The sequence below is a fragment of the Mustelus asterias genome, chromosome 28 (genome assembly GCF_964213995.1).
Source record: "Mustelus asterias chromosome 28, sMusAst1.hap1.1, whole genome shotgun sequence".
NCBI lineage: Eukaryota > Metazoa > Chordata > Chondrichthyes > Carcharhiniformes > Triakidae > Mustelus > Mustelus asterias.
Window position 1 is genome coordinate 22,986,360 of NC_135828.1, and position 22,925 is coordinate 23,009,284.

At 43.7% G+C, this 22,925-nt stretch overlaps 1 protein-coding gene across 1 annotated transcript in view; it reads left to right on the top strand.

Moving 5' to 3' along the window:
• glud1a (glutamate dehydrogenase 1a) overlaps nucleotides 1-22,925 on the top strand; it is a 110,020-nt gene that overhangs the window by 25,296 nt on the left and 61,799 nt on the right. The window contains exons 2-5 of the mRNA XM_078199696.1: nucleotides 3,099-3,179; nucleotides 5,730-5,785; nucleotides 14,924-14,987; nucleotides 20,523-20,617. Coding sequence (XP_078055822.1) covers nucleotides 3,099-3,179; nucleotides 5,730-5,785; nucleotides 14,924-14,987; nucleotides 20,523-20,617 — 296 coding nt within the window. The remainder of the gene's footprint in view (nucleotides 1-3,098; nucleotides 3,180-5,729; nucleotides 5,786-14,923; nucleotides 14,988-20,522; nucleotides 20,618-22,925) is intronic.

Below are 22,925 nucleotides of genomic sequence, written 5' to 3' on the forward strand. Positions count from 1 at the left end.
AAATCTACGTAAGTCAATAGAATTCCAAAACTCTGCATGTAGATTGCCTTATTTCTATTATAGCTTTTTAATTTCTAAGGACTGATGACTGACATGGCCCTCCTCACACCACCCCTCAATTCGGAAATGTCTCTCTGCGGGAAGATTTTTAACTTGAGTCAGTGTCACACTCCAGTTCATCAGAGTGAAAAGTGCTGGCAGTACGAGGGCTGATTTCAGTTCAAAACAGCAACTCCAGAATTAGCACATGAGCATTCCTCATGGATTAGCATGTTACGGCTTGGTTGTTCCAGCTCAGTGTTATTTTTTGTTGCTATGTGTCTCTATTCAGATGTAGAATTTCATTTTAATTTGTGTTTGAAGCAATATTTGCTGAAGGCTGATTGAATACTAGTCAACAGGTTGGTGCAGAATTCGGAGCTTGTGTATGGTGTTTATATTGTTGTAAATGCTCGAAGTAATACTCCCATTTTAAGCATTGAGCGTACTCCAAACAAAACCAGTCCTAAGACACCGTGATGCTGTAAAATGTTTGGTGTTTCTGAGGCAATCCACTCTGAGAGTTTCTGGAATGCAATTGCTTATTGTCCCTTCATCTCCCTGCTCCCCTCCACAGTTACTGCAACCAGTGTAGAATATCAATGTCGCTCACGACTGTGTGCTCCAAGCAAGCTTTCGGAGAATGTAACTCTATAAAGCGTCAATAAATTTAATGAGGGTAATCACGATAGGCTTAAACAGTTTTAGGATTTAGTGAGAACAAGGCCAAATACAAAAAGTTGAGAGAGGAAGTAAAGAAAATAAGAGTTGCAAAGAGAGAATTTGAGAATAAAATGACAGTTAACGAGATAAGCAATAAATGGGTGGTGAGAGGTGTGATTGGCCTACTGGTTGGTTAGTTGTGGTTGGGGGGGGCGGGGGTTGCAAACTGACACATGATGATGTACGATGAAAGAGGCACAGGGAAAAGTCGAATATTTAGGTATCTTATGTCAGTGTTTACTAAGGAAAAGCATGCTGGCAAAATACCAGCAGAAGCGGCTATGTTAGAGAAGATGAAAGGGATGAAAGTTGAGGCCAGACACACTGGGAAGGCTGGATACGCTTGGATTGGATAAGTCCGCTTATCCGTTTGGCTTGCATCCCAAATTGTGAAGGGGGGTTGTGGGTGGAGACAGCAGGAGGGCTTTCCATAATCATCCAACATTCCCTAGATATGGTGAAGATGCCACAGGATTGGAGAATGGCAAATGTGACACCCTTTGTTGAAGAAAGGGCGTAAGGACAGTCCTCGTGTCGACAGGCTGGTCAGTTTAACATTAGTGGTGGGTAGAAACAATAATCGGGGGAAAGGATCAGCAGCTACTTGGAGATTCAAAATGATGTTTGAGTTGAATAAGGAGAGCCAGTATGGATTTGCAAAAGGCAGGGTGTGCTTGACAAACCTCAATGAATTTTTTGAAGTAACAGAGAAGGTTGGTCATGGTCTTATTGAATAACAGAGCAGGCTTGAGGGGCCATGTGGGAGGCATGGTGGCACAGTGGTTGGCACTGCTGCCTCAACGACAGAGACCCGGGTTTGATTCTGGCCTTAGTGACTGTCTGTGTGAAGTTTGCCTGTGTCTCTGTGGGTTTCCTCTGGGTCTGCCGATTTCTTCCTACAATTCAAAGATGTGCGAGTTAGGTGGATTGGCTATGCTAAATTGCCCTTATTGTCCAAAGGTGTGTAGGTAAGGTGGATTAGCCATCGTAAATGCACGGGGCTATGGGGATCGGGCAAGGGTGTGAGCCTGGATAGAATGCTCTATCGGAGGATTGGTGTAGATTCGATAGACCAAATGGCTGCCTTCTACACTGTGAGGATTCTATGGACTGGCCTACTCTTGCACATAATTTGCATGCTCATATATTGATGAAGGGAATGCATTGAATGATGTCTATATGGATTTTAAGAAAGCATGTCAAATTACCACAATGAAAGTTAACAAAATTTAAGGCTCATGAAATGGGTGTGGAGTGCTGGGATCACTTTTTAACTCAGAAAATTGACTTGGAAATTGGAATAGTGAGTAAAATTTCAAAGTTTGTCTGTTCCGCCGAGTTTGGGGATGTGGTAGACTGTGAGGATGATACCAATTGGCTGGAATAGAGCAAAGGCTAGCAGAATGGGCAGAACAGTGGTAAATAGAATTTAGTACAAGGAAGTGAAAGATGATGCATTTTGCAGAGTTCTAAAAGAGTGTGCACGTATTAATTTGATTCTCTTCTCAATTTGACACCAAAGTAGTGGCTGTAACAAATTAGATTGCAAGGAACCTCCATTGTCTTTGACCCAGAGCGTGGATTTTGTATTTAGCCCCTTCTAGCTCCAGCTTGACCTCCGCTAGAGCATTGCGTCCTGTTCTGGGGTGCTGCACTTTAGGAAAGGTGTGAAGCCATAGGAGAGAGTGCAGAAAAGATTCCGGGAAATGATTCCAGGAATGAGGAATATCGTTAAAACAACAGGACATAACAAGGAATAATATCTGGAAATGAAATTTGTCAGGCATTGTTCACAAGTTGAGTACTTTTTTCCTAGTGAATCCTTGAAGCCTCGCATTCACCCATGCACCCACTAGTGGTCTTTTTCCTCAAATGCAATTATATCTCATTATTCCGACTAAAAAAAAAACTCGTATGCCACGAATTAAAATTGGGAATGAAAAGGCCTGATTTCTTGAGTTTAGCAACAGTAAGAACCATGGGGTTTTTTTTTCTGTTGCTCACCTGGCCTGGGACTGCCCTTGTTTGGTGCAGTCATCACCTATTTTTATGGGTGTGGGAGAGGGAATTTAGGAAATTTCATAACTGAGGTTTTAAAATGTTGTGTTTGCTAATTATAACCCAAATGTTGAGAATTATTCAAATTTCATTCTTCCCCATGGAGGGAGGTGGAGAGTTAGGAAGTGAGGCAATTAAGAAAGTTCTCAACGATGCAACTTTAAATATTCCTAATGATGACCTGTAACCAGCTTTTCAGAAGATCAGTCTGTGTTCTGGCTTCCTGCGTGCTGCTATGATCATACTTTGGTAATTCGGGTTTCTGTGCCTAATGACAGGGATCCGTTACAGCATGGATGTCTGTGTGGATGAAGTGAAAGCCCTGGCCTCCCTGATGACTTACAAGTGTGCGGTGGTTGGTAAGTACTGAGATCAACTTACTGATTCTATGTTTTGCTGCTTCTGAGTAGATTGAACGGTTCCATCTGCATCCAGGAGACTCTCTGAATTGTTTTGGTCTATCCTGTCCACACCAGCTCTCCAAATGAGCAATTCACTTAGTGCCATTCTCTTGCCTTCCCCAAGTAAGCATGTACATTGTTCCTTTTTGAATAGCAGTCTAATCCCATTTTGAAATGCCTCGATTGAGCTTGCCTCTACCATGCTCTCCAGCTGTGTGGAAAGGTTTTGCTCAGATTGCTTTTTTTGGCAATTACTTTAAATGTGTACTCGCTCATGAGTGGGAACAATTTCTCCCTGTCTACTCTTTCCAGGCCTCATGATTTTTGAATACCTCTATCAAATCTCCTCTCAACCTTCTCTTCTGCAAGGAAGACGCTCCTAACTTAGAATCATAGAATCCCGACAGTGCAGAATGAAGCCATTCGGCCCATCGAGTCTGCACCGACAACAATCCCACCCAAGCCTTAATCCTGCAACCCCATGTATTTACCCTGCTAGTCCCCCTGACACTAATGGGCAATTTAGCTTGGCCAGCCAACCTAACCTGTACATTTTTGGACTGTGGGAGGAAACCGGAGGACCCGGAGGAAACCCACACAGACACGGAGAATGTGCAGACTCCACGCAGACAGTGACCTGAGACTGGAATTGAACTCATGTCCCTGGCGCTGAGGCAGCAGCGCTAACCACTGTGCTGCCCAAACTTCTCCAATCTATCTTCATAATTGAAATTCCTGATCACTGGATCATTCCCTTGAATCTTTTCTGCACTCTGTCCAATGAATTCACATCTTTCCCAAAGTGCAGCACCCAGAACTGGACACACTGCTCTAGTTGAGGCTGAACTAGTGTCTTGTATAAATGTAACATCTCCTTGTTCTTGTACTCTAGGTCCCTAATTAATAAAGCCTAGGATACTGTGTGCTTTATTAACTACTCTCTCAACCTACCCTGGCACCTTTAATGACATATACGTATATTTATACCATTCCACCAACTTTTCTATGCCCTTTTGAAGTTCTGCACTATCCTCCTTGGTTCACAATGCTTCCAAATGCCATATCATCTGCAAATTTTCAAATTGCGCTGTACTCGTGTCTAGGTCATTAATGTATAGCAGGCAGAGCAAGGGCCATTGGGGGACAACTATACTTTCCTCCAGCCCAAAAAATGTCCATTAACCATTACTCTCTGCTCCTTGTCAGTCAGCCAATTTAGTATCTATGCTGATGCTTTCCCTTTTCCAAATAACTTTCTTCATAAGTCTGTCGTGTATTACGATGTGAAATGCCTTCTTGATACACATGTACACTATATCAACAGCATTGCCCTCATCAACCCTCACTGTCATCTTGTCAAAAAACTCCAAAATGTTAGTCAAATACAATTTTCTCAAGAAATCCTTGCCGACTTGCCTTAATCAACCTTCATTTTTCCTTGTGACAGTAACTTTGTTGCAGTGTTAATGTAAGCCTACTTGTGACACAAATAAATAAACTAAAACTTTATTAATTTTATCTCGGGTTAATTTTTCTAGAAGTTTCTACACCACTGAAGCTAATCTGATTGGCCTGTAGTTGCTGGGCTTATCTTTACACCCTTTTTTTAGGAGGACAAGAGTGAAACATTCATGATTCTCCAGTCCTCTGGCACTACCTTTGAGTCAAAGGAAAAGTGAATGACTATGGCTGGTGTCTCCACAATTTCAAAGTTTAAAGTTTATTTACTAGTGTCACAAGTAAGGCTTACATTAACACAGCAATGAAGTTGCTGTGAAAATCCCATTAGTCACCACACTCTGGTGTCTGTTTGGGTACACTGAGGGAGAATTTAGCATGGCCAATGCACCTAATCAGCAAGTCTTTTGGACTGTGGAGGAAACCCACGCAGACATGGGGAGAAGGTGCAAACTCCACACAGACAGTGGCCCAAGTCGGGAATCGAACCCAGATTCGTGGCACTGGGAGGCAGCCGTGCTAACTGCTGTGCTGCCCACTCACTACAGTCTTACTTCTATTTTCACATCACTCCGTATCTTTGGATGCATCTCATCCGGTCCTCATGCTTAATCAACTTAAGTGCTGATTTTCTATCTAATTCCGCCAACTTATCAATTTTAAACTGTTTTAATTACTTCCTCTTTCATCAGGGCTTGGGTAGCATCATCTTCATTGGTGAGGAGAAATGCAATAGTGCAGTCACAGGCTCCTTTATGTTTGAAAGCTGTGAAAGGGAGTGGGGACAGGTGGGTGAGGACGGATTGGGGGTGGGAGGCTGGAGATGGAGGGAGAGACAGAAGGGTTGGTGGGAGGACTGTGGGGGGGGGGGGGTGGTGGAGAGGGCAAGGGATTGGCAAGGGGGAGAGGTGTGGGAGGGGGGGAGCTGGTTTAACAGATTCACAAAATGCATCGATCTGTCCCTACTGCAATGTGTTCAAACCAGAAACATTTTTCTTCTCGGTAAAGATATCCTGATTTTTGATTTTCTGCTCTTTGTTTGTGTTCCAGATGTGCCATTTGGAGGTGCCAAAGCTGGAGTGAAGATTAACCCAAGGACATACACAGTAAGTAGTGTTAGCCCGCAAGCCTTTTGCTTTTACTTTTCCTTGTAACTTGTTCCTAGCTATGCAACTAAATACGGCCCGTGTTGGGTGGGCAAGCAATTCCTTTTTCAAACTTTATTCTGTGTATTTGACAAGCTCTCTAAAACTGAGGATTACCCCTCGATCACAGTCTGTGTTTACTATCTTCTGCTTGACACCTGATCCATCCCATCAGTATTAATTCACTGAGATTGTTTTGACAGAATAAGCAGTTGACACTTTCTTGTCCCTCGCTGCTGAGTGGAGAAGTAATTTTAACTTGAAACCTGTTTGTAATCGCTTCAGCTTGCGAAGAAATATCTAAGGTGTAATTTTCTGCTACTGATAAGCTTGTGACATTTGAGCGGCTAGTCACCCAGCCAAGAACAAATGGAATAAAATTGCTTAAGTGCCCTGTTGACTCTTTCGTAATACACTGGAGATATTAGGAGAGCTTGATCAATGATTATTGTAAATTCCTTTTCAAGGCTTGGAGGAAGTCTTGGAGCAAAGAGCTATATCTCAATTTAACATTTCTGTGTTTTAACCTTAGCCATATTACAGTGATTTGATTTTATTATTGTCAGGTGTATTGGTATACAATGAAAACAATTGTTTCTTGCGTGCTGTGCAGACAAAGCATACCGTTCATAGAGAAGGAAAGAAGGGGGTGCAGAATGTAGTTTACAGTCATAGGTGGATGTAGAGAAAGATCAACTTAATACAAGGTAGGTCCATTCAGAAGTCTTATTGGAGCAGGGAAGAAGCTGTTCTTGAGTCGGTTGGTATGTATCCTCAGACTTTTGTGCCTTTTTCCCGACGGGAGAAGGTGGAAGAGAGAATGTCCGGGGTGCGTGGGGTCCTTGATTATGCTGGCTGCTTTTCCGAGCGAGCAGGAAGTGGAGACAGAATCAGTGGATAGGTGGCTGGGTTTGCGTGATGGACTGGGCTGCGTTCACAACTCCTTATAGTTTCTTGTGGTCTTGGTCAAAGCAGGAGCCATATCAAGCTGTGGTACATCGGGAAAGGATGCTTTCTATGGTGCAGTGACCAAGTGCAGCTGAAAATCCATATAGGTGAAAATATTGGTGACCTAGATAATGGGATTAATAATGAGAAAACAATCCTGCCTTAAAACTGTAACATCACATTTCCTAAGTCATTTAAAGGGCTGAAAGGCATCTGATAATGAAGCTGTCGGAGCTTGCCAGCATTCCTCGGGTGCTCCTGAATTATCACATTTTCACATGCATATACAGGCCCTTAACAAAGATTCAGCCCCTTCTGAACTTAGCTGGAGCTCAGCACGAAGCTAAATATAGAAGAAAGGATGTTCTCCAACACCAGTGTTTACAACATTAGACTGAAAATGATCCACCCTGAGATAGGGACATACACATCCACTTCAGACTGTGCAGCTTAGAATCATAGAATCCCTACAGTGCAGAAGGAGGCCATTCGGCCCATCGAGTCTGCACTGATCACCAATCCCACCCAGGTCCTATTCCCATAACCCCACATATTTACCCTGCTAATCCACCTGACACCAGGGTCAATTTAACATGGCCAATCAACCTAAACCGCACATCTTTGGAGGAAACCGGAGCACCCGGAGGAAACCCACGCAGACATGGGGAGTCCGTGAGAACTCCACACAGACAGCGACCCGAGGCCAGAATTGAGCCCAGGTCCCTGGCGCTGTGAGGCAGCAGCACTAACCACTGTGCTGCCCAATTGCAACCGCTCAAAGGCTGATGGTACCCTTGTCCAATTCCAGAATATGTTTTGACCAACTAAGGCAGCTCTCTGTACTCTTAAAAAAATTTGAGCAGGTCAAGGCTGGAGCACAAAGTCTAATAAAATAGAGAAATGACTATGCTAAAGAATTGCTCAAATATTTGATCGAGCCTACTTTTTAGAAAAGAACATTGGAGAATTAGTTCACTTCCATGGATGTGAACTATACTGTCCAGGCATGGATTTAAAGTAAATGGTTGTGTCCTGTAATAATTGAGAGACATTGCCCTTTTCTTATTGAGGGGTGAAAAGTGGGCATTATTGTGAATTGTGGCTAACCTGAAGCCAGTGTAGTCAAAAGAGCAGTGTTTTTAAAAGTTGAAGCAAGTTTACAGTCTAACACCGAGCACAATACCCTTCTGCAATGCTATAGTACTCATTAAGACTTCAACATAAAATATCATCCTAATGCAATATCTCATGTTGCACACTTCCGCAAAACACTTCTCCATTTCCTCTCCGCCCTCTCTGTTTTCCCTTCTCTTTCTCCCCCACCATGCCTCCAAAAAGAGAAGAGCGTGTGAGAAGCAATAAATCATTGTTTCAGGTAAATAAAGGGTTATAAAAATAGCATTTCTGTCACAGTCTGGGAGCAGGTTTGACATTGACATGGATCCAGCTCACTTTAATTAGAAATAATGTGGTCATGTTAGAATAGTCAATCAGACATACACGCAGCCACTGGCTGCTTTCCGACTAGAACATGATCCTAGGCCACACCTGCTTGGCTGATTAAAACTGTCATGAATATCCTCGTATTGATTTAGAGGTTTTCCCTTTTGTATTACTGGAGGTAAGTCACCATTTTTTGAAACTTAGTTCAGAAGACACACACACTGTTGTACACTTCAAGCCATTCAACAGCAACTCCCATTTTTCTACTATTTGTGCAACTGGTTTTTGCATTATGCTGCAGCCTGCTAAACTTCACTTCAACCGGGTTCTAGTGCTTTATCCTAATCCTGGAAATATAAGAGCTTGCTCTTGGATATGTTGTGTCTGTGGAATAGATACCAGTTGAAGGGCATATTTTTCCCTTTTTTCTTTCCTTCTCTTCACCTGCCCTAAACTCCACGTGCAAATTGTCCATAATATCATCCACTGAATATGTTGGGAGTAAGTCGAGCTGGACATTATTAAAAGCAAATCACAGTGCTTTCAAATTACTGAAGGTTTTGACATATATGCTCCCATAGCTGATGGATATTTTCCATTCAGTTTGGAAGCATTGCAGCAACATCAAGTTATCCTGTGTGAAAATTAGATTATGTTTCAAGCATCGGTCCTTCCTACCAACTCACAGCAAGTAGGCGACTGGCTATTCTGCTGACCAATATAAAATTTATGTTAAAGGGTGAGTCATGAGGGGGCAGAGGTTCAAGATGAGGAGCAGGAGATTTAGCGGGGATGTGAGGAAAAAGCTTTTTACCCAGAGAGTGGTGACGGTCCGGAATGTGCTGCCTGGGAGGGTGGTAGAGGTGGGTTCCCTCACGTCCTTTTAAAAAGTACCTGGATGAGCACTTGGCACGTCATAACATTCAGGGCTATGGGCCAAGTGCTGGCAGATGGGATTAGGTGGGAGTTCAGGTGTTTCTAATGTGTCAGTGCAGATTTGATGGACCGAAGGGCCTCTTCTGCACTGTATGATTCTATCCAGCACTCTTACCAACTGGCACGCTGTAGTATCCAGAATTCTGGGTTTGGGTCTATTGACTCTCTTTTTTTGACTGCTGATGTCTTTCATCCCTTGGATATCTATGCTAATAATTGTTTCCCATGCTCAGATAATCACTAATAGTTGTCAGACTCACTGGTGTCTAACAGCAGCCTGGTCTTAGCGTCCCACTTCTGTGCAGCACCACATTCCCTCTGTGTCATTCACTAGATTTGTACCGTCCCGCACCTCTTGTGAGACCTCAACACCCACTTCATCATGGAATCACCAAGGAGCTTTATGATTGGATGAAAATGCAAACTCAAACTCACCTTGCATCTTCTTAACTGGCGTATTTGATTTTTTTTTTAGAATCATAGAATCCCTACAGTGCAGAAAGAGGCCATTCAGCCATTGAGCCTGCACTGACGACAAACCCACCTAGGCCCTATCCAACTAATCCCATGTATTTACCCTGCCAATCTCCCTGACACTAAAGGGCAATTTAGCATAGTCAATCAACCTAACCTCCACAGTGTGGGAGGGAACTGGAGCACCTGGAGGAAACCCACTCGGACATGGGGGGGACGTGCAAAATCCACACAGTCACCCAAGGCCTGAATTGGACTCGGGTCCCTTGCGCTGTGGGGCAGCAGTGCTAACTGGCACCACCTATGCCTGGAGCATGCGAGGTAACAGAAAACAGCAACAAGTATATTAAAATTAAACCACACTTGCGATACATGTATATAAACTCATTCACACCTAGCATGTATACATATATTTATCACACCCATCACACATGTATTGCTATTGCGTTTCCTCTTATTTTACCTGAAATTCTATGTGTGTATATTTAGAATAGTGAGCTAATTGTAAAATCGAATAGGAAAAAAAACTCATTTTCTGTGATAGAATATAAAAGTGAAGTACTTATTTAGTACTCTGCTATTCCTGGGCAAGGTTGCCTCCTTCATCTCTCAGTACCTTCCACATTTTGGGTTTTCACCCATTTTTCCACAGAGAAAGGATATTGACTAGTTGCGTTTAAATGTCCAAATTTTAACTTGGTTTATTTTTTAAGAGAAAAAATAAAATGACTAAAATACTAATGAGCATTAAAGTTATTTCTCCAAAGGCTAGTGATTTTCGGTAATCATTAACTATCTATTCTGTTGGGAGGTCACTGGGATTAGGAACCTGGCACCAGTTGTCAGCATTGGTCTTCCCCCACACTAAAAGGGGATAAAAATGCACAGACTGCCAGTCAGGGTTTAAACAGAAGGGCACTCTGTTGTACCTGTAAAACCTCAGATACTTTCGACCACTTTACTTACTCAAAAGTTTTACCCCAGTGCCCTTATTTGCAAGATGGACAAAGGACAAACTCAAGTAAAGGTTCAATAAGTTTATTAATAATATATACTAACCCTTAAATTACCCACATAAAACAAGAGGATTTTTAAATTCCAATTCGGTCAAATCAAGTCCAATTCAGAGTCTCATCAAGTGAGACATTCCCGATCCAAGCTGACAAGACAGGGCTCTCACTTCCTGTCTTGGGCTTGATCTACATGATCCAAGCTGATTGGAGTAGGCATTGCACCTCCTCCAAGGCTTGATCTCATTTGCATCTTAGCCAAAAGACCTAGATGCTGTTTTAAAAAATTGCTTCAAATGAAGCCTCAGTGTAATCTCATTGACTTCTATCAAGTGCAGGACACCAGTTCTACACTTGATCTTAGCCAGAAGGTCAGTCTTTTTTTTAAATATCCTATTCAATCCAATCAAAGACCAATTGAAAGTCTCAACAAGTGAGACATTCCAGATCCAAGCTGACCAGACAGGCTCACCATTTCCTGTTTTGTGCTTAATCTACATGATCCAAGTTGATTGGAGCAGGCATTGCACCTCCTCCAAGGCTTGATCTCATTTGCATCTTGGCCAAAAGGCCGAGATGTTATTTTAGAAAATTGCTTCAAATGAAGCCTCGGTGTAACCTCATGACTGCAACCAAGTGCAGGACAGCAAAACTGCACTTGATCTTAGCCAAAAGGCCAGATTATCAAGATCGCCTCCCTCGGTGAGTCTTCGCTGCTGTGTGACTGAGATGTGTACCTTTACCCCTCTCCCTCCCCGCCTTTCCAGAAACTTCTCTGGCTTCCGGCCAATGAGGTCTTGGGAGTGGGGCCCCAATACTCAGTGAGTTTCTTGATGTCTGCCTGACAGGACACCGGGGCCCACCCCCACGTGTCCATCTCCATGGAGTTGCTTACATGTAACCTGTTGCCATACAAGGTAACTGCAGGAACCCTAAGTGACAGAGTCCGGCCCAATCTGGGCTTCTAACAATAGACCGATGCGTTGCAATGGGGTGCAATGATCTCCTGCTGGGTCTCGGTAGAATGTGAGATCTTTGGGTGATTGATGGAACAGTCTCAGATGTGTTTCTGTGACTTTGTATATTTGACCTTAGCCAAGTTTGGTCTACCCAAGGTTTGACTGTGTTTGATTTTAATATGCCCAATTCTTTAATTTAGGATATCCAATTTAATCGGCCTTAAAACTAAGCCCTGATTATATTGCCACAACTCTCATAAGCATTTGCCAGAAAATGGAGGGCACCCTGAAATTACTTCATACAAGTTAAACAAAATGACCCATTGATGTGGACAAGCATAATGCATTGATCATTTCGCATTATTCACTGAAGACCAGTTGAACTTATGTTGTGCGTACTGTGAAATAAGACATTCATCTCTGGCCCTCACGTGAACACTTGTGAACTGGATGTTATTTCCTTCACATCAGAGGGTGGCCCTTCTGTTACACTCCACGGTTACAATGTCAGGTTCTTAGATGCTGGATGGTTTGAGCATAACCCTAAACATAAGATGTTGCAACAGTTTATTGAAGTAGCCAACAGTACTTCTGTGAATACCTACAGCAAGACCTGAATTTGAAACACAGCCCTGCTCCAACACTGGGAAGGCAATGGCCTAGTGGTATTATCGTTAGACTATTAATCCAGAAACTCAGCTAATGTTCTGGGGACCCGAGTTCAATAAAAAAAAATCTGGAATTAAGAATTGACTGGTGGCCATGAAACCATTGTCGATTGTCAGAACATAAGAACTAGGAGCAGGAGTAGGCCACCTAGCCCCTCGAGCCTGCCCCGCCATTCAATAAGATCATGGCTGATCTGATAGAGAACAAAGAACAATACAGCACAGGAACAGGCCCTTCGGCCCTCCAAGCCCGTGCCGCTCCCTGGTCCAAACTAGACCATTCTTTTGTATCCCTCCATTCCCACTCCGTTCATATGGCTATCTAGATAAGTCTTAAACGTTCCCAGTGTGTCCCAGAGGTTTAGTTCCACTTACCCGCCCGCTCACCATAACCCTTAATTCCCTTATTGATCAGAAATCTATCTACCTGTGACTTAAACATATTTAACGAGGTAGCCTCCACTGCTTCAATGGGCAGAGAATTCCAGAGATTCACTACCCTCTGAGAGAAGAAGTTCCTCCTCAACTCTGTCCTAAACTGACTCCCCCTTATTTTGAGGCTGTGTCCTCTAGTTCTTGTTTCCTTTCTACGTGGAAAGAATCTCTCTGCCTCTACCTTGTCTAGCCCCTTCATTATCTTGTATGTCTCTATAAAGATCTCCCCTCAACCTTCTAAACTCCAATGAGTACACAGGCCCAGTCTACTCAATCTCTCCTCCTAATCTAACCCCCTCATCTCCGGTATCAACCTGGTGAACCTTCTCTGTACTCCCTCCAAGGCCAATACATCCTTCCGCAAATAAGGGGACCAAAATTGCACACAGTACTCTAGTTGCGGCCTCACCAGTACCTTGTACAATTGCAGCAAGACCTCCCTGCTTTTATACTCTATCCACTTCGCGATAAAGGCCAACATTCCATTTGCCTTCTTGATCACCTGCTGCACCTGCAAACTGAGTTTTTGCAATTCATGCACAAGGACCCCCAGGTCCCTCTGCACAGTAGCATGTTGTAATTTTTCACCATTTAAATAATAGTCCATTTTACTATTATTCCTTCCAACGTGGATAACCTCACACTTGTCAACGTTATACTCCATCTGCCAGATCCTCACCCACTCACTTAGCCTATCCAAATCTCTCTGCAGACTTTCCGCATCCTCCACGCAATTCGCTTTCCCACTCATCTTTGTATCATCCGCAAACTTTGTTACCCTACACTCGGTCCCCTCCTCCAGATCGTCTATGTACATGGTAAATAGTTGAGGCCCCAGCACCAATCCCTGCGGCACGCGACGAGTCACCAACTGCCAACCAGAAAAGCACCTATTTATTCCGACTCTCTGCTTCCTGTTCGATAGCCAATCCTCAATCCACGCTAACACTTTACCCCCAACTCCGTGTACCCTAATCTTCTGCAGCAACCTTTTGTGAGGCACCTTATCGAATGCCTTCTGGAAATCCAAAAACACCACATTCACTGGTTCCCCTCTGTCAACTGCACCCGTTACATCTTCATAAAAATCCAGTAAATTCGTCAAACACGACTTTCCTTCATGAATCCATGCTGCGTCTGCTGCAGAAAAACCCATCTGGTTCACTTATGTTCTTTAGGGATGGAAATTTGTCGTCATAACCTGGCCCGGCCAGAGCCACAGCAATGTGGCTGACTCTCGACTGCCGCTAGGGATGGGCAACAAATGCTGGCCAGCCAGCGACACCCATGTCCCACGAATGAATGAGAAAAAGGTGTTAAGCTGTGACTCGAGGTTAAGTTCTGAAGCTTCAGAAATGTAGAAATTGAAGAAGATATGCAGTCTTTCAGATGAGGCAGCCTTCTGAAGTTGATGTAAAAGAACGCCATCTTAAAATAGAATGGGGAGCTCTCTTTGGTATTCTGGCCAAGTTTAATCCTTCAATCAACATCACGAGAACAGATTATTTTTCATTATCTCATCAGTCCTCATGGAAGGGTACTGGCTGCCAGTTTTCCTTCATTACAGCAGTGGCTTCACTGCAAAAAGTACATTATTGGCTGTAAAGCATTTTATTATAAAGCCCCAGGACATTTCAATCCAAGTTTCTTTTTAATATTCTGTCTCCAAAAACCATTTTGTATTGCCCTTTATTAACTAATTTCTGAAGTCTTTTAATACTGTATATTCTTTCTTTGTTTCCCTGACATTCATTTAATTATCTTTTATTTAAACAGTGAATGCTTTTGTGTGGGGTCACAGGGTTGGGTGGGGAGAGGGCCTGGGTAAGATTTGGTGCAGACTCAATGGGCTGAATGGCCTGTTCTGCACTGTAGGGATTCTATGATTCACAGCGCATCACATTATCATTGTATTGATCTTTTCTATAGTTTTGGTTTGCAGAATAATTTGATTACTTTGGAACATTTTTGAATGTTTGTATCATGTTTGCAATCATTTGCCTTATAGAGTGCTTTCAGTTGAATTAAGTTTTGAATCTATTAAATAGGTGAAGAGAATTGCCCTTGTCCGGCGTCATACATCAAAAACTGGGTTTTGCTGGTTCGCTTGCTGAACCTTAGTAAAAATCGTAGTTCTAAACAGCATTAAGTTATGTTTTAGCCTGTATCAAGATTTGTGTTGCACCATCAGATATCCCAGACTGACTCCTTTCTCCAATATTGCAGGATTCTGAATTGGAAAAAATTACAAGAAGGTTTACCATTGAGCTGGCAAAGAAAGGATTCATTGGTAAGTTTGTGGAGAATTCTTTCCAACTATTTTATAGTTTTGCATAATACTCATCTGTTGTTCGTTGGAAACTGCCTCCTTCGTATTGCGGCTTGAATCAAACAACACTAAGCCAACAGATAATTGTGCAGGTGTTTTATCTGAATGCTTTCCAATTCCATTTTCTGACCACCTGGATCTTTAATTGAAGTTGCACAGTGGAGAACAAGTGGAAAATTTTACTGATGGCCCGTATAGCAAGCTGAATACCTTAACTTGCTAGCGAGAGAAAAGTTTAGAGAGGGACTTACTTCTCCAGAGACAGCAAATACCTCACGGTACAGATGCTTCCGTCTGAAGACTGTCTAGATAGACGTAGAAGCATCCCACAAGGTTTAGTTCTGGGGCTACTTGAAGTGGTATGTTTTTCTTTTAAAAGTATTAGTTTTTGGAGAAAGCTGGATGGTGTGTTAGAGCAGAACGATTTGGTGCTTCAGGTAAACAAGATATTAGGAGCAATACCTCCAAACAGGTAAGGTGATTTATTAAAAAAACTAATGGAATACTGCGTTTGAGATGTAGCAATTAAGGCGAGACGTAATTGCCAGTCTGTGTAAGACCTTGGGCCACGAACATATTGTACCCATGCTGCAAACTATAGGAATGATACTGAGGTAAGAGTGAGGGTGTATCCCTGGGATGGTAGAAATAAAAGTACGAAAAGACTTGATAACTTGGCAAAAGCGCAATACTACAGATGCTGCAGTTTGGAAATAAAGACAGAATTGCTCAGCGGGTTAGGCAGGATCTGTTGCCAGGCATGTCGATGACTTAACCTCCTCTCTTCCAATAAAAACTAAGTGTTGATTTGATAAGATATTTAAATTTATGAAATGTTAGGACAGAGTAAATTGAAACAGACCATACCCCAGTGATTTGAGAACAAGGAAATATAGGGGACTTTCTTAGTAACTTCATTGCCGTGTTAATGTAAGCCAATTGTGACACTAATAAATAAACTTAAACTAGATGTGAATAAGGAGAAATGGATGGAGAGCAGGAAGACCTCAGTTTTGCATAGCCAGCTGACAGACTATGGGCTACATTACCTGAGTGATTGGTGCAGAGACCCTGGGCTGAATTTTGACCTTAACTGGGCAGGTTTCGTTTTGTGGTGGTTGAAGTTGGAAGAATCATTTCCTGACCCACACACTCCTAACTCATTCATTTTTGGCTTTAAGTGAGATCAGAGATGGGTGGTGGATTGTCATATGGATTCTCACGCTTGCTCTCTGACATGCCATGGAGCTAAAACTCCACAGCATGGGGAGGAGCCCCCCAAACGATTGTCAGCATTACAGAATAGGTTAAGAATGCAGCTAGGGTGGCCTAGTGATTATGTCACTGGACTAGCAATAATCCAGAGAATCCAAACTCCAATTCCACCATGACAACTTGAGAATTTGAATTGTATTTTTTTAATTCTGGAAAAGTTCAGTAAGAGTGACAGTGAAGCAGTCAGATTATCATCAAAATCAAATGTTTGACTCGTGTCCTTTAGGGAAAGAAAGGTGCTATCCTTCTAAATGAGGCGGGAGAAAGAGAGGCAGAGAGTGACTCTAAAGAAACCTTTGAGCATAATTCAGTACTATTTCATCTCTAGTCATTTAGCTCTGTGTACAGTTTGCCATCAGAAGGACAAGTCCTCAGTTTAAGTCAATGTTTAACCTATCACTGAATCATCTTAATTCCACCTGTGTAACATTGCCTGCTTCTATCCTAACCCCCTCGCCTCAAACTGATACCCGTGCTTTGATCAATTCCAGACTTCCGACCTATATGTGACTGCAGTCCCACCCTAACGTGGGTGACTTTTAGCTACCTGCATAGCATGTCACTCAGTTGTGTCAACAGAAGGTGGCTATTTTCTCAGAAACTAGACATGGGTTGCGCAAAATGCTGAGAATGAATTAAAAAAGAAAATTGGTAGTTGAAGGAAAGTGGAATAAAGAGATATGATAATGATGCAGTCCACATCCAAGTGCAATAAGACCTGGACAACATCCAGGCTTGGGCTGACAAGTGGCAAGTAACATTCACCCACACAGGTGCCAGGCAATGACCATCTACAACGAGAGATAATTTAACCATCGTTTTGTGTCGAGATGACCCTTCGTTGGCTCTATTCTCTCCCCACAAATGCTGTCAGACTTGCTGAGATTTTCCAGCATTTTCTGTTTTTGTAGCTATATAAATATTGTGGCTACAAGGACAGGTCAGAGGCTAGGATTCCCATGGCGAGTAACTCGCCTCCTCACTCCTCAAAGCCTATCCACCACGATTTACAAGGCACAAGTCAGGCGTGTGAAAGAGTACCCTCCACTTGCCTGGATGAGTGTAGCTCCAAGCAATACTTGAGAAGCTGAACACCATCCAGGACAGAGCAGCTCTGCTTGATTGACAGGACTTCTAGAAACAGTAGCAGCCGTATGTACCATCTTCAGGATGCACTGCAGAACTCACCAAGGCTCCTTAGGCAGCACCTTTCAAACCCATGGCCACTGCCATCTAGAAGGAAGGGCAGCAGATAGGTGGAAACACCACCACCTGGAAGGTCCCCTCCAAGTCATTCACCATCCTGACTTAAAATGGTTGCTGGGTCAAAATCCTGGAACTCGCTCACAAAACTGTGGGTGTAACCACAGCACAGAGGCTGCAGGGGTTCAAGAAGGCAGGTCACCAGCACCACTTCAGGGTTAACTAGGGATGGGCTATAAATGCTAGCCTAGCCAACTACATCCCATAAATAAACTTTTAAAAATGGGTACCTGGGATGAGGAATGTTGATGTGAAAGATTAACAACCCAAACTCGTTTAACCTGTTTCATTATAATAAAAGGAAATCTACAGGTGTTTTAGAGTAATAACAATCGAGGGTGTATCCAGGAGGACTGTTGAAGATGCTTTGGGTGTGGAGATGTTTTGAGTGCAAGTTCCAGGGAGCAGCCGAAAAATCTGCCACCAATAATGTGAGAAAGGAGGGGTGAGATGCTCTCGAAAGTCAGGCTTGGAATTTCTTGTGTGGAAGGGAGAGTAGACCTGGAGGAGCGGTGCAAGGGAGACCGTGACTACCGAAGTGTTTCGGCCGGAATCTTATCACAGTTCACACCGGCAGGATTTTGCAATCTGGCTGCAGTGAACCAAAATTTGGAATTATTATCTAAACGGTGAGCTCTGTAATCTCTCGCCATTTAGATAATCTTTTTTTATTCGCCCAGACAAAGTGGTCAATTCTCCCATATTATACTCCGTTTGCAAGATCTTAGCCCACTTGCTTAACCTATCTATATCTCTTTGTAACCTCCGGTGTCCTCTTTGCATCTTATTTTTCTACCTATCTTTGTGCATTCAGCAAGTTTAGCAACCACATCTTAAGTCCCTTCATCCTTAACTTAATTTTACAGAATCATAGAATCCCCACAGTGCAGAAGGAGGCCATTCAACCCATCAAGTCTGCACTGACCACAATCCCACCCAGGCCTTGTTCCTGTAACCCCACACATTTACTCTGCTAATCCCCCTGACACTAGGGTCAATTTAGCACAGCCAATCAACCTAACCTGCACATCTTTGTACTGTGGGAGGAAACCGGAGTGCCCGGAGGAAACCCATGCAGACACGGGGAGAACATGCAAACTCTGCACAGACAGTGACCTGAGGCCAGAATTGAACCCGGGTCCCTGGCACTGTGAGCCAACAGTGCTTGCCGCTGTGCCTTAGGGCAGTCTTTATGTGCAATTCTATGGAAGCTACTTGATCACAGTGAATGCTGCCTAATCATGCCCCGCTTGACCTTGACTTGTGCGTTTTCCAATTTGGAACAGTTAAGTTCTAATAATTGTAAATGCTGGTCTAGCAACCCAGAAGCCAAGGAAAAATAAATAAATCAGAATGGTTCATGGATACCCTTCGGACAAGCGAACCTGCCGTCCCTACCCATTTTGGCCTATATTTGACTCCACTCCACACCAAATGGTTGACTCAGAATGCCTGAAGGCAACGAGAAGTTGGACAATAAATGCTGCCTCGAGGGTATCACTAAAACAAATGTTTTTAAAATTCCTTTTTTTCCCCCTGTGTACACTTCACCTGTGTGGAAGTGCGTATGTACGTCTCGGTCCAATGCATGCAGATTCATGAGAGTTTAAGTGTTGTCTGTTAGCTTAAACCAGTGTAAAGAGTTACCTGTTTCTCAATATTTACGCGCACTCCTGTGTCTTTCTGGCCTGACATCAAGAAGGCAAGTACACATGTTGGTACAAGAACACTACTGACTGCAGAAGTCAACCAAACACTCACTCACCTGCTTTGTTCGGGGATTGAATATGGAGCTAAATGAATTTTGTCCAGCTCTGTGACATCTAAAGTTTACAGTGGCACCCCATGAACAATATCAAAATCATAGAATTCCTACAGTGGACCTTCAGCCCTCCGAGCCTGCACCGACAACAATTCCACCCAGGCCCTATCCCCGTAACCCCACATATTTACCCTGCTAATTCCCCTGACACTAAGGGACAATTTAGCATGGGCAATCCACCTAATCTTTGGACTGTGGGAGGAAACTGGAGCACCCGGAGAAAACTCACGCAGACACGGGTTGAACGTGCAGACTCCACACAGACAGTGACCCAAGTCGGGAATCGAACCCGGGTCCCTCCTCACGCTGTGAGGCAGCAGTGCTAACCGCTGTGCCACCATGCCGCCCATTTATTTAGTTAAATATCCCAAAGTTCTTCAGGAGTATTATCAGACAGCGATTTAGAATCATAGAATCCTCATGAGTGAATGCAAAAAGTAATTGGAAGCCAAGTTTTATCATTGCACGATTACGAGGGGTCTGCTTGAAGCTCACATTTTCATTCTGTTTTGAGGAGGGTGGGTGGGTTTGCTTGGCTTCTCTCCCAGCTGTCAAAAGAGTATAACGGTCGTTCGGTTTGCCCGTTTAGTCAGCTGGAATTGTTTTTGCTGAAGGAGGAGAAATTATTAATAATACTCAATAAAAGTGAAAACTTCAATCCCATGTGGCTTCCTTCAAGCACAGGAGCCCTTGTCTATCAAAGAGACTGGGCTGGGCTGCTCAGTGAAGATGTAGGAGTGGGCAGCACGATGGCACAGTGGTTAGCACTGCTGCCTCACAGCGCCAGGGACTCGGTTTCGAATCTGGCCTCCGCTCACTGTCTGTGTGGAGTTTGCACGTTCTCCTCCCACAGTCCAAAGATGTGTTGGTTAGGTTGAGTGGCCATGCTAAGTTACCCCTTAGTGTAGGGGGACTAGCAGGGTAAATAAATGGGGTTGCGGGGATAGGGCCTGAATGGAATTTGGTCGGTGCGGACTCGATGGGCCAAATGGCCTCCTTCTGCACTGTAGGGATTCTATGGAGTGGGATACGTGAGTGTGTGGTATCTGTTAGGATTTATGTTGTTAACAGGCTCACTATATTCATGTGAAGGGTCAAAATGTTTGAGAGATTCAAATCTTCCTTTGCCTTCCTAGGACCTGGTATTGATGTGCCGGCCCCTGACATGAGCACAGGTGAGCGAGAGATGTCCTGGATCGCCGATACCTTTGCCACCACAATGGGACACCAGGTGAGTGCATGAAGGAAGCAGAATGGCACGGCAGAAGGTTCAATGCATACATCACCCCTGATTCAATTCAGTTAGATTATGTTTCAGAAAATTTAACAGTACCTGGATGAGCACTTGGCACATCATAACATTTAAGGCTATGGGCCAAGTGCTGGTAGATGGGAGTTCAGGTGTTTCTCACGTTTCGGTGCAGACTCAATGGGGGTTGAAGGGCCTCTTCTGCATTGCATGATTCTGTGATTCTATGAAAATCCTTATTTGCGTAAAACGGATGGTTATTTAATGGAATTGGATGTGGATTTTACAATTCAGACTTCCAGATTCTGAAGTGAGATTCAAATCCAACCAGGAAATTGCAGGGCCTAAGGTGGGCAATAAGGCGTGGAGGAGAGAAAAGAAGGGAAAGTATCAGTAGAATTTAACAGTTTCAGGCTGTTGGGTGGGTAGCGCCATGCAGACCAAGATAACCGAGTCCTAAAGGACATCGTTGCTTGACTGGGTCTGCAGCAAGTGGTGATGGAACCAACAAGAGGAAAACACGTGCTTAATCTCTCCCTCACCAGCCTACCTGCCACAAATGCATCTGTCCATGACGGTATCGATAGGAGTGATCACTGCACAGTCCTTGTGCAGATAAAGTCTCGTCTTCACATTGAGGAAATACTCCATCATGATGTGTGGCACAACTGCCATGCTAAATGGGATAGACTTCAAACAGATCTAGCAACTCGAGACTGGGCAGCCATGAGGCACTGTGGGCCATCAGCAGCAGAATTGTACTCTACAACAATCTACAACCTCATGACCTGGGATACCCCCCACTTTACCATTAGCACCGAGCCAGGGGATCACCCTAGTTCAGCAAACCGGGCAGGAGAACATGCCAGGAGCAGCACCAGGCACACCTAAAAATGAGGTGTCAACCTGGTGAAGCTACAACACAGGACCACTTGAATGCCAAACAGTTATAAACAACAAGTAATAGACAGAGCTAAGCAATTCCACAACCAACAGATCAGATCTAATCTCTGTACTCCTGCTGCATCCAGTGGTGAATGGTGGTGGACAATTAAACAACTCACTGGAGAAGGAGGCTCCACAAATATCCCCATCCTCAATGATGAAGGAGCCCAGCACATCAATACAAAAGATCAGGCTGAAGCTTTTGCAACAATCTTCAGCCAGAAGTGTCAAGTGGATAATCCATCTTGGCCTCCTCCTCTCCACTTGCCTGGATGGGTGCAGCTCCAAAAACACTCAAGAAGCTTGACACCATTCAGGAATTTTCAGCACACTTGTTTGGCACCCCATCCAGAAACATTCACTTCTTCCTCCCATTGAAGCACAGTGGCAGCAGTGTGTGTACCATCTGCAAGATACACTGCAGGAACTCATCAAGATTCCTTAGATGCACCTTCCAACCCACAACCGCTCCCATCTAGAAGGACAAGGGCAGCAGATACACCACCACGTGGAGGTCCCCCTCCAAGTCACTCCCCATTCTGACTTGGAAATATATTGGCCGTTCTTTCACTGTTGCTGGGTCAAAATCCTGGAACTCCCTCCCTAACGGCACTATGGCTGTACCTACACAAGTGACTCGCATTCAAGAAGGTAACTCACCACAATCTTCCCAAGGCTGTTAGGATGGACAATAAGTGCTGGACTGGCCAGTGACACCCACACCCCGTAAATGAATATCAATTGTAACTTTTCATTTCCACAATGCTTGATTAATTCAAGGTAATTATAACAAAGGGTAAGAACTTATTCCAATGAAACGGAAACCAGTTTTGATTGGTCTACAGTGACCTCATTTGAAAGCCATTTCTACATTTGTACCTGCTGCTTACCCACTGTGTCGGGTTCAAGTCTCATTTAGTTTGAGGAATATTGGCATTTCACTAATGTGCCTGTTGATGGTCAGATTTGTTCCCCATTTTTAGTTTTGCTGCTGTGCTGACTTTAGCCTTGCAGAACCTCTGCAGCACACACACTTTCTTTTATTGCTCTAATCAGTGCCTCCATAAATTTCCTCTGTTCAGTGCCCTTTGACACAGGAGTCAGTTTTCCACTTCAGCACATGGTAATCTGAACATCGAAACATCAAGGTGGAGCACAGAATCTGCTTGATCATGATGTGTATTAATGTGCACGTTGGCCACAGTATGTGCATGGCAGTACACCCCAACCTATAGCCTTTGTCAGAAAGAACCCTGACTCAACCACTGAGAAAGCAGAGAGGCCAGTGAATCCTGCACCATCTCAGCCCACTGTCCTCACCTGCAGCAAGTATGACAGAGACCGC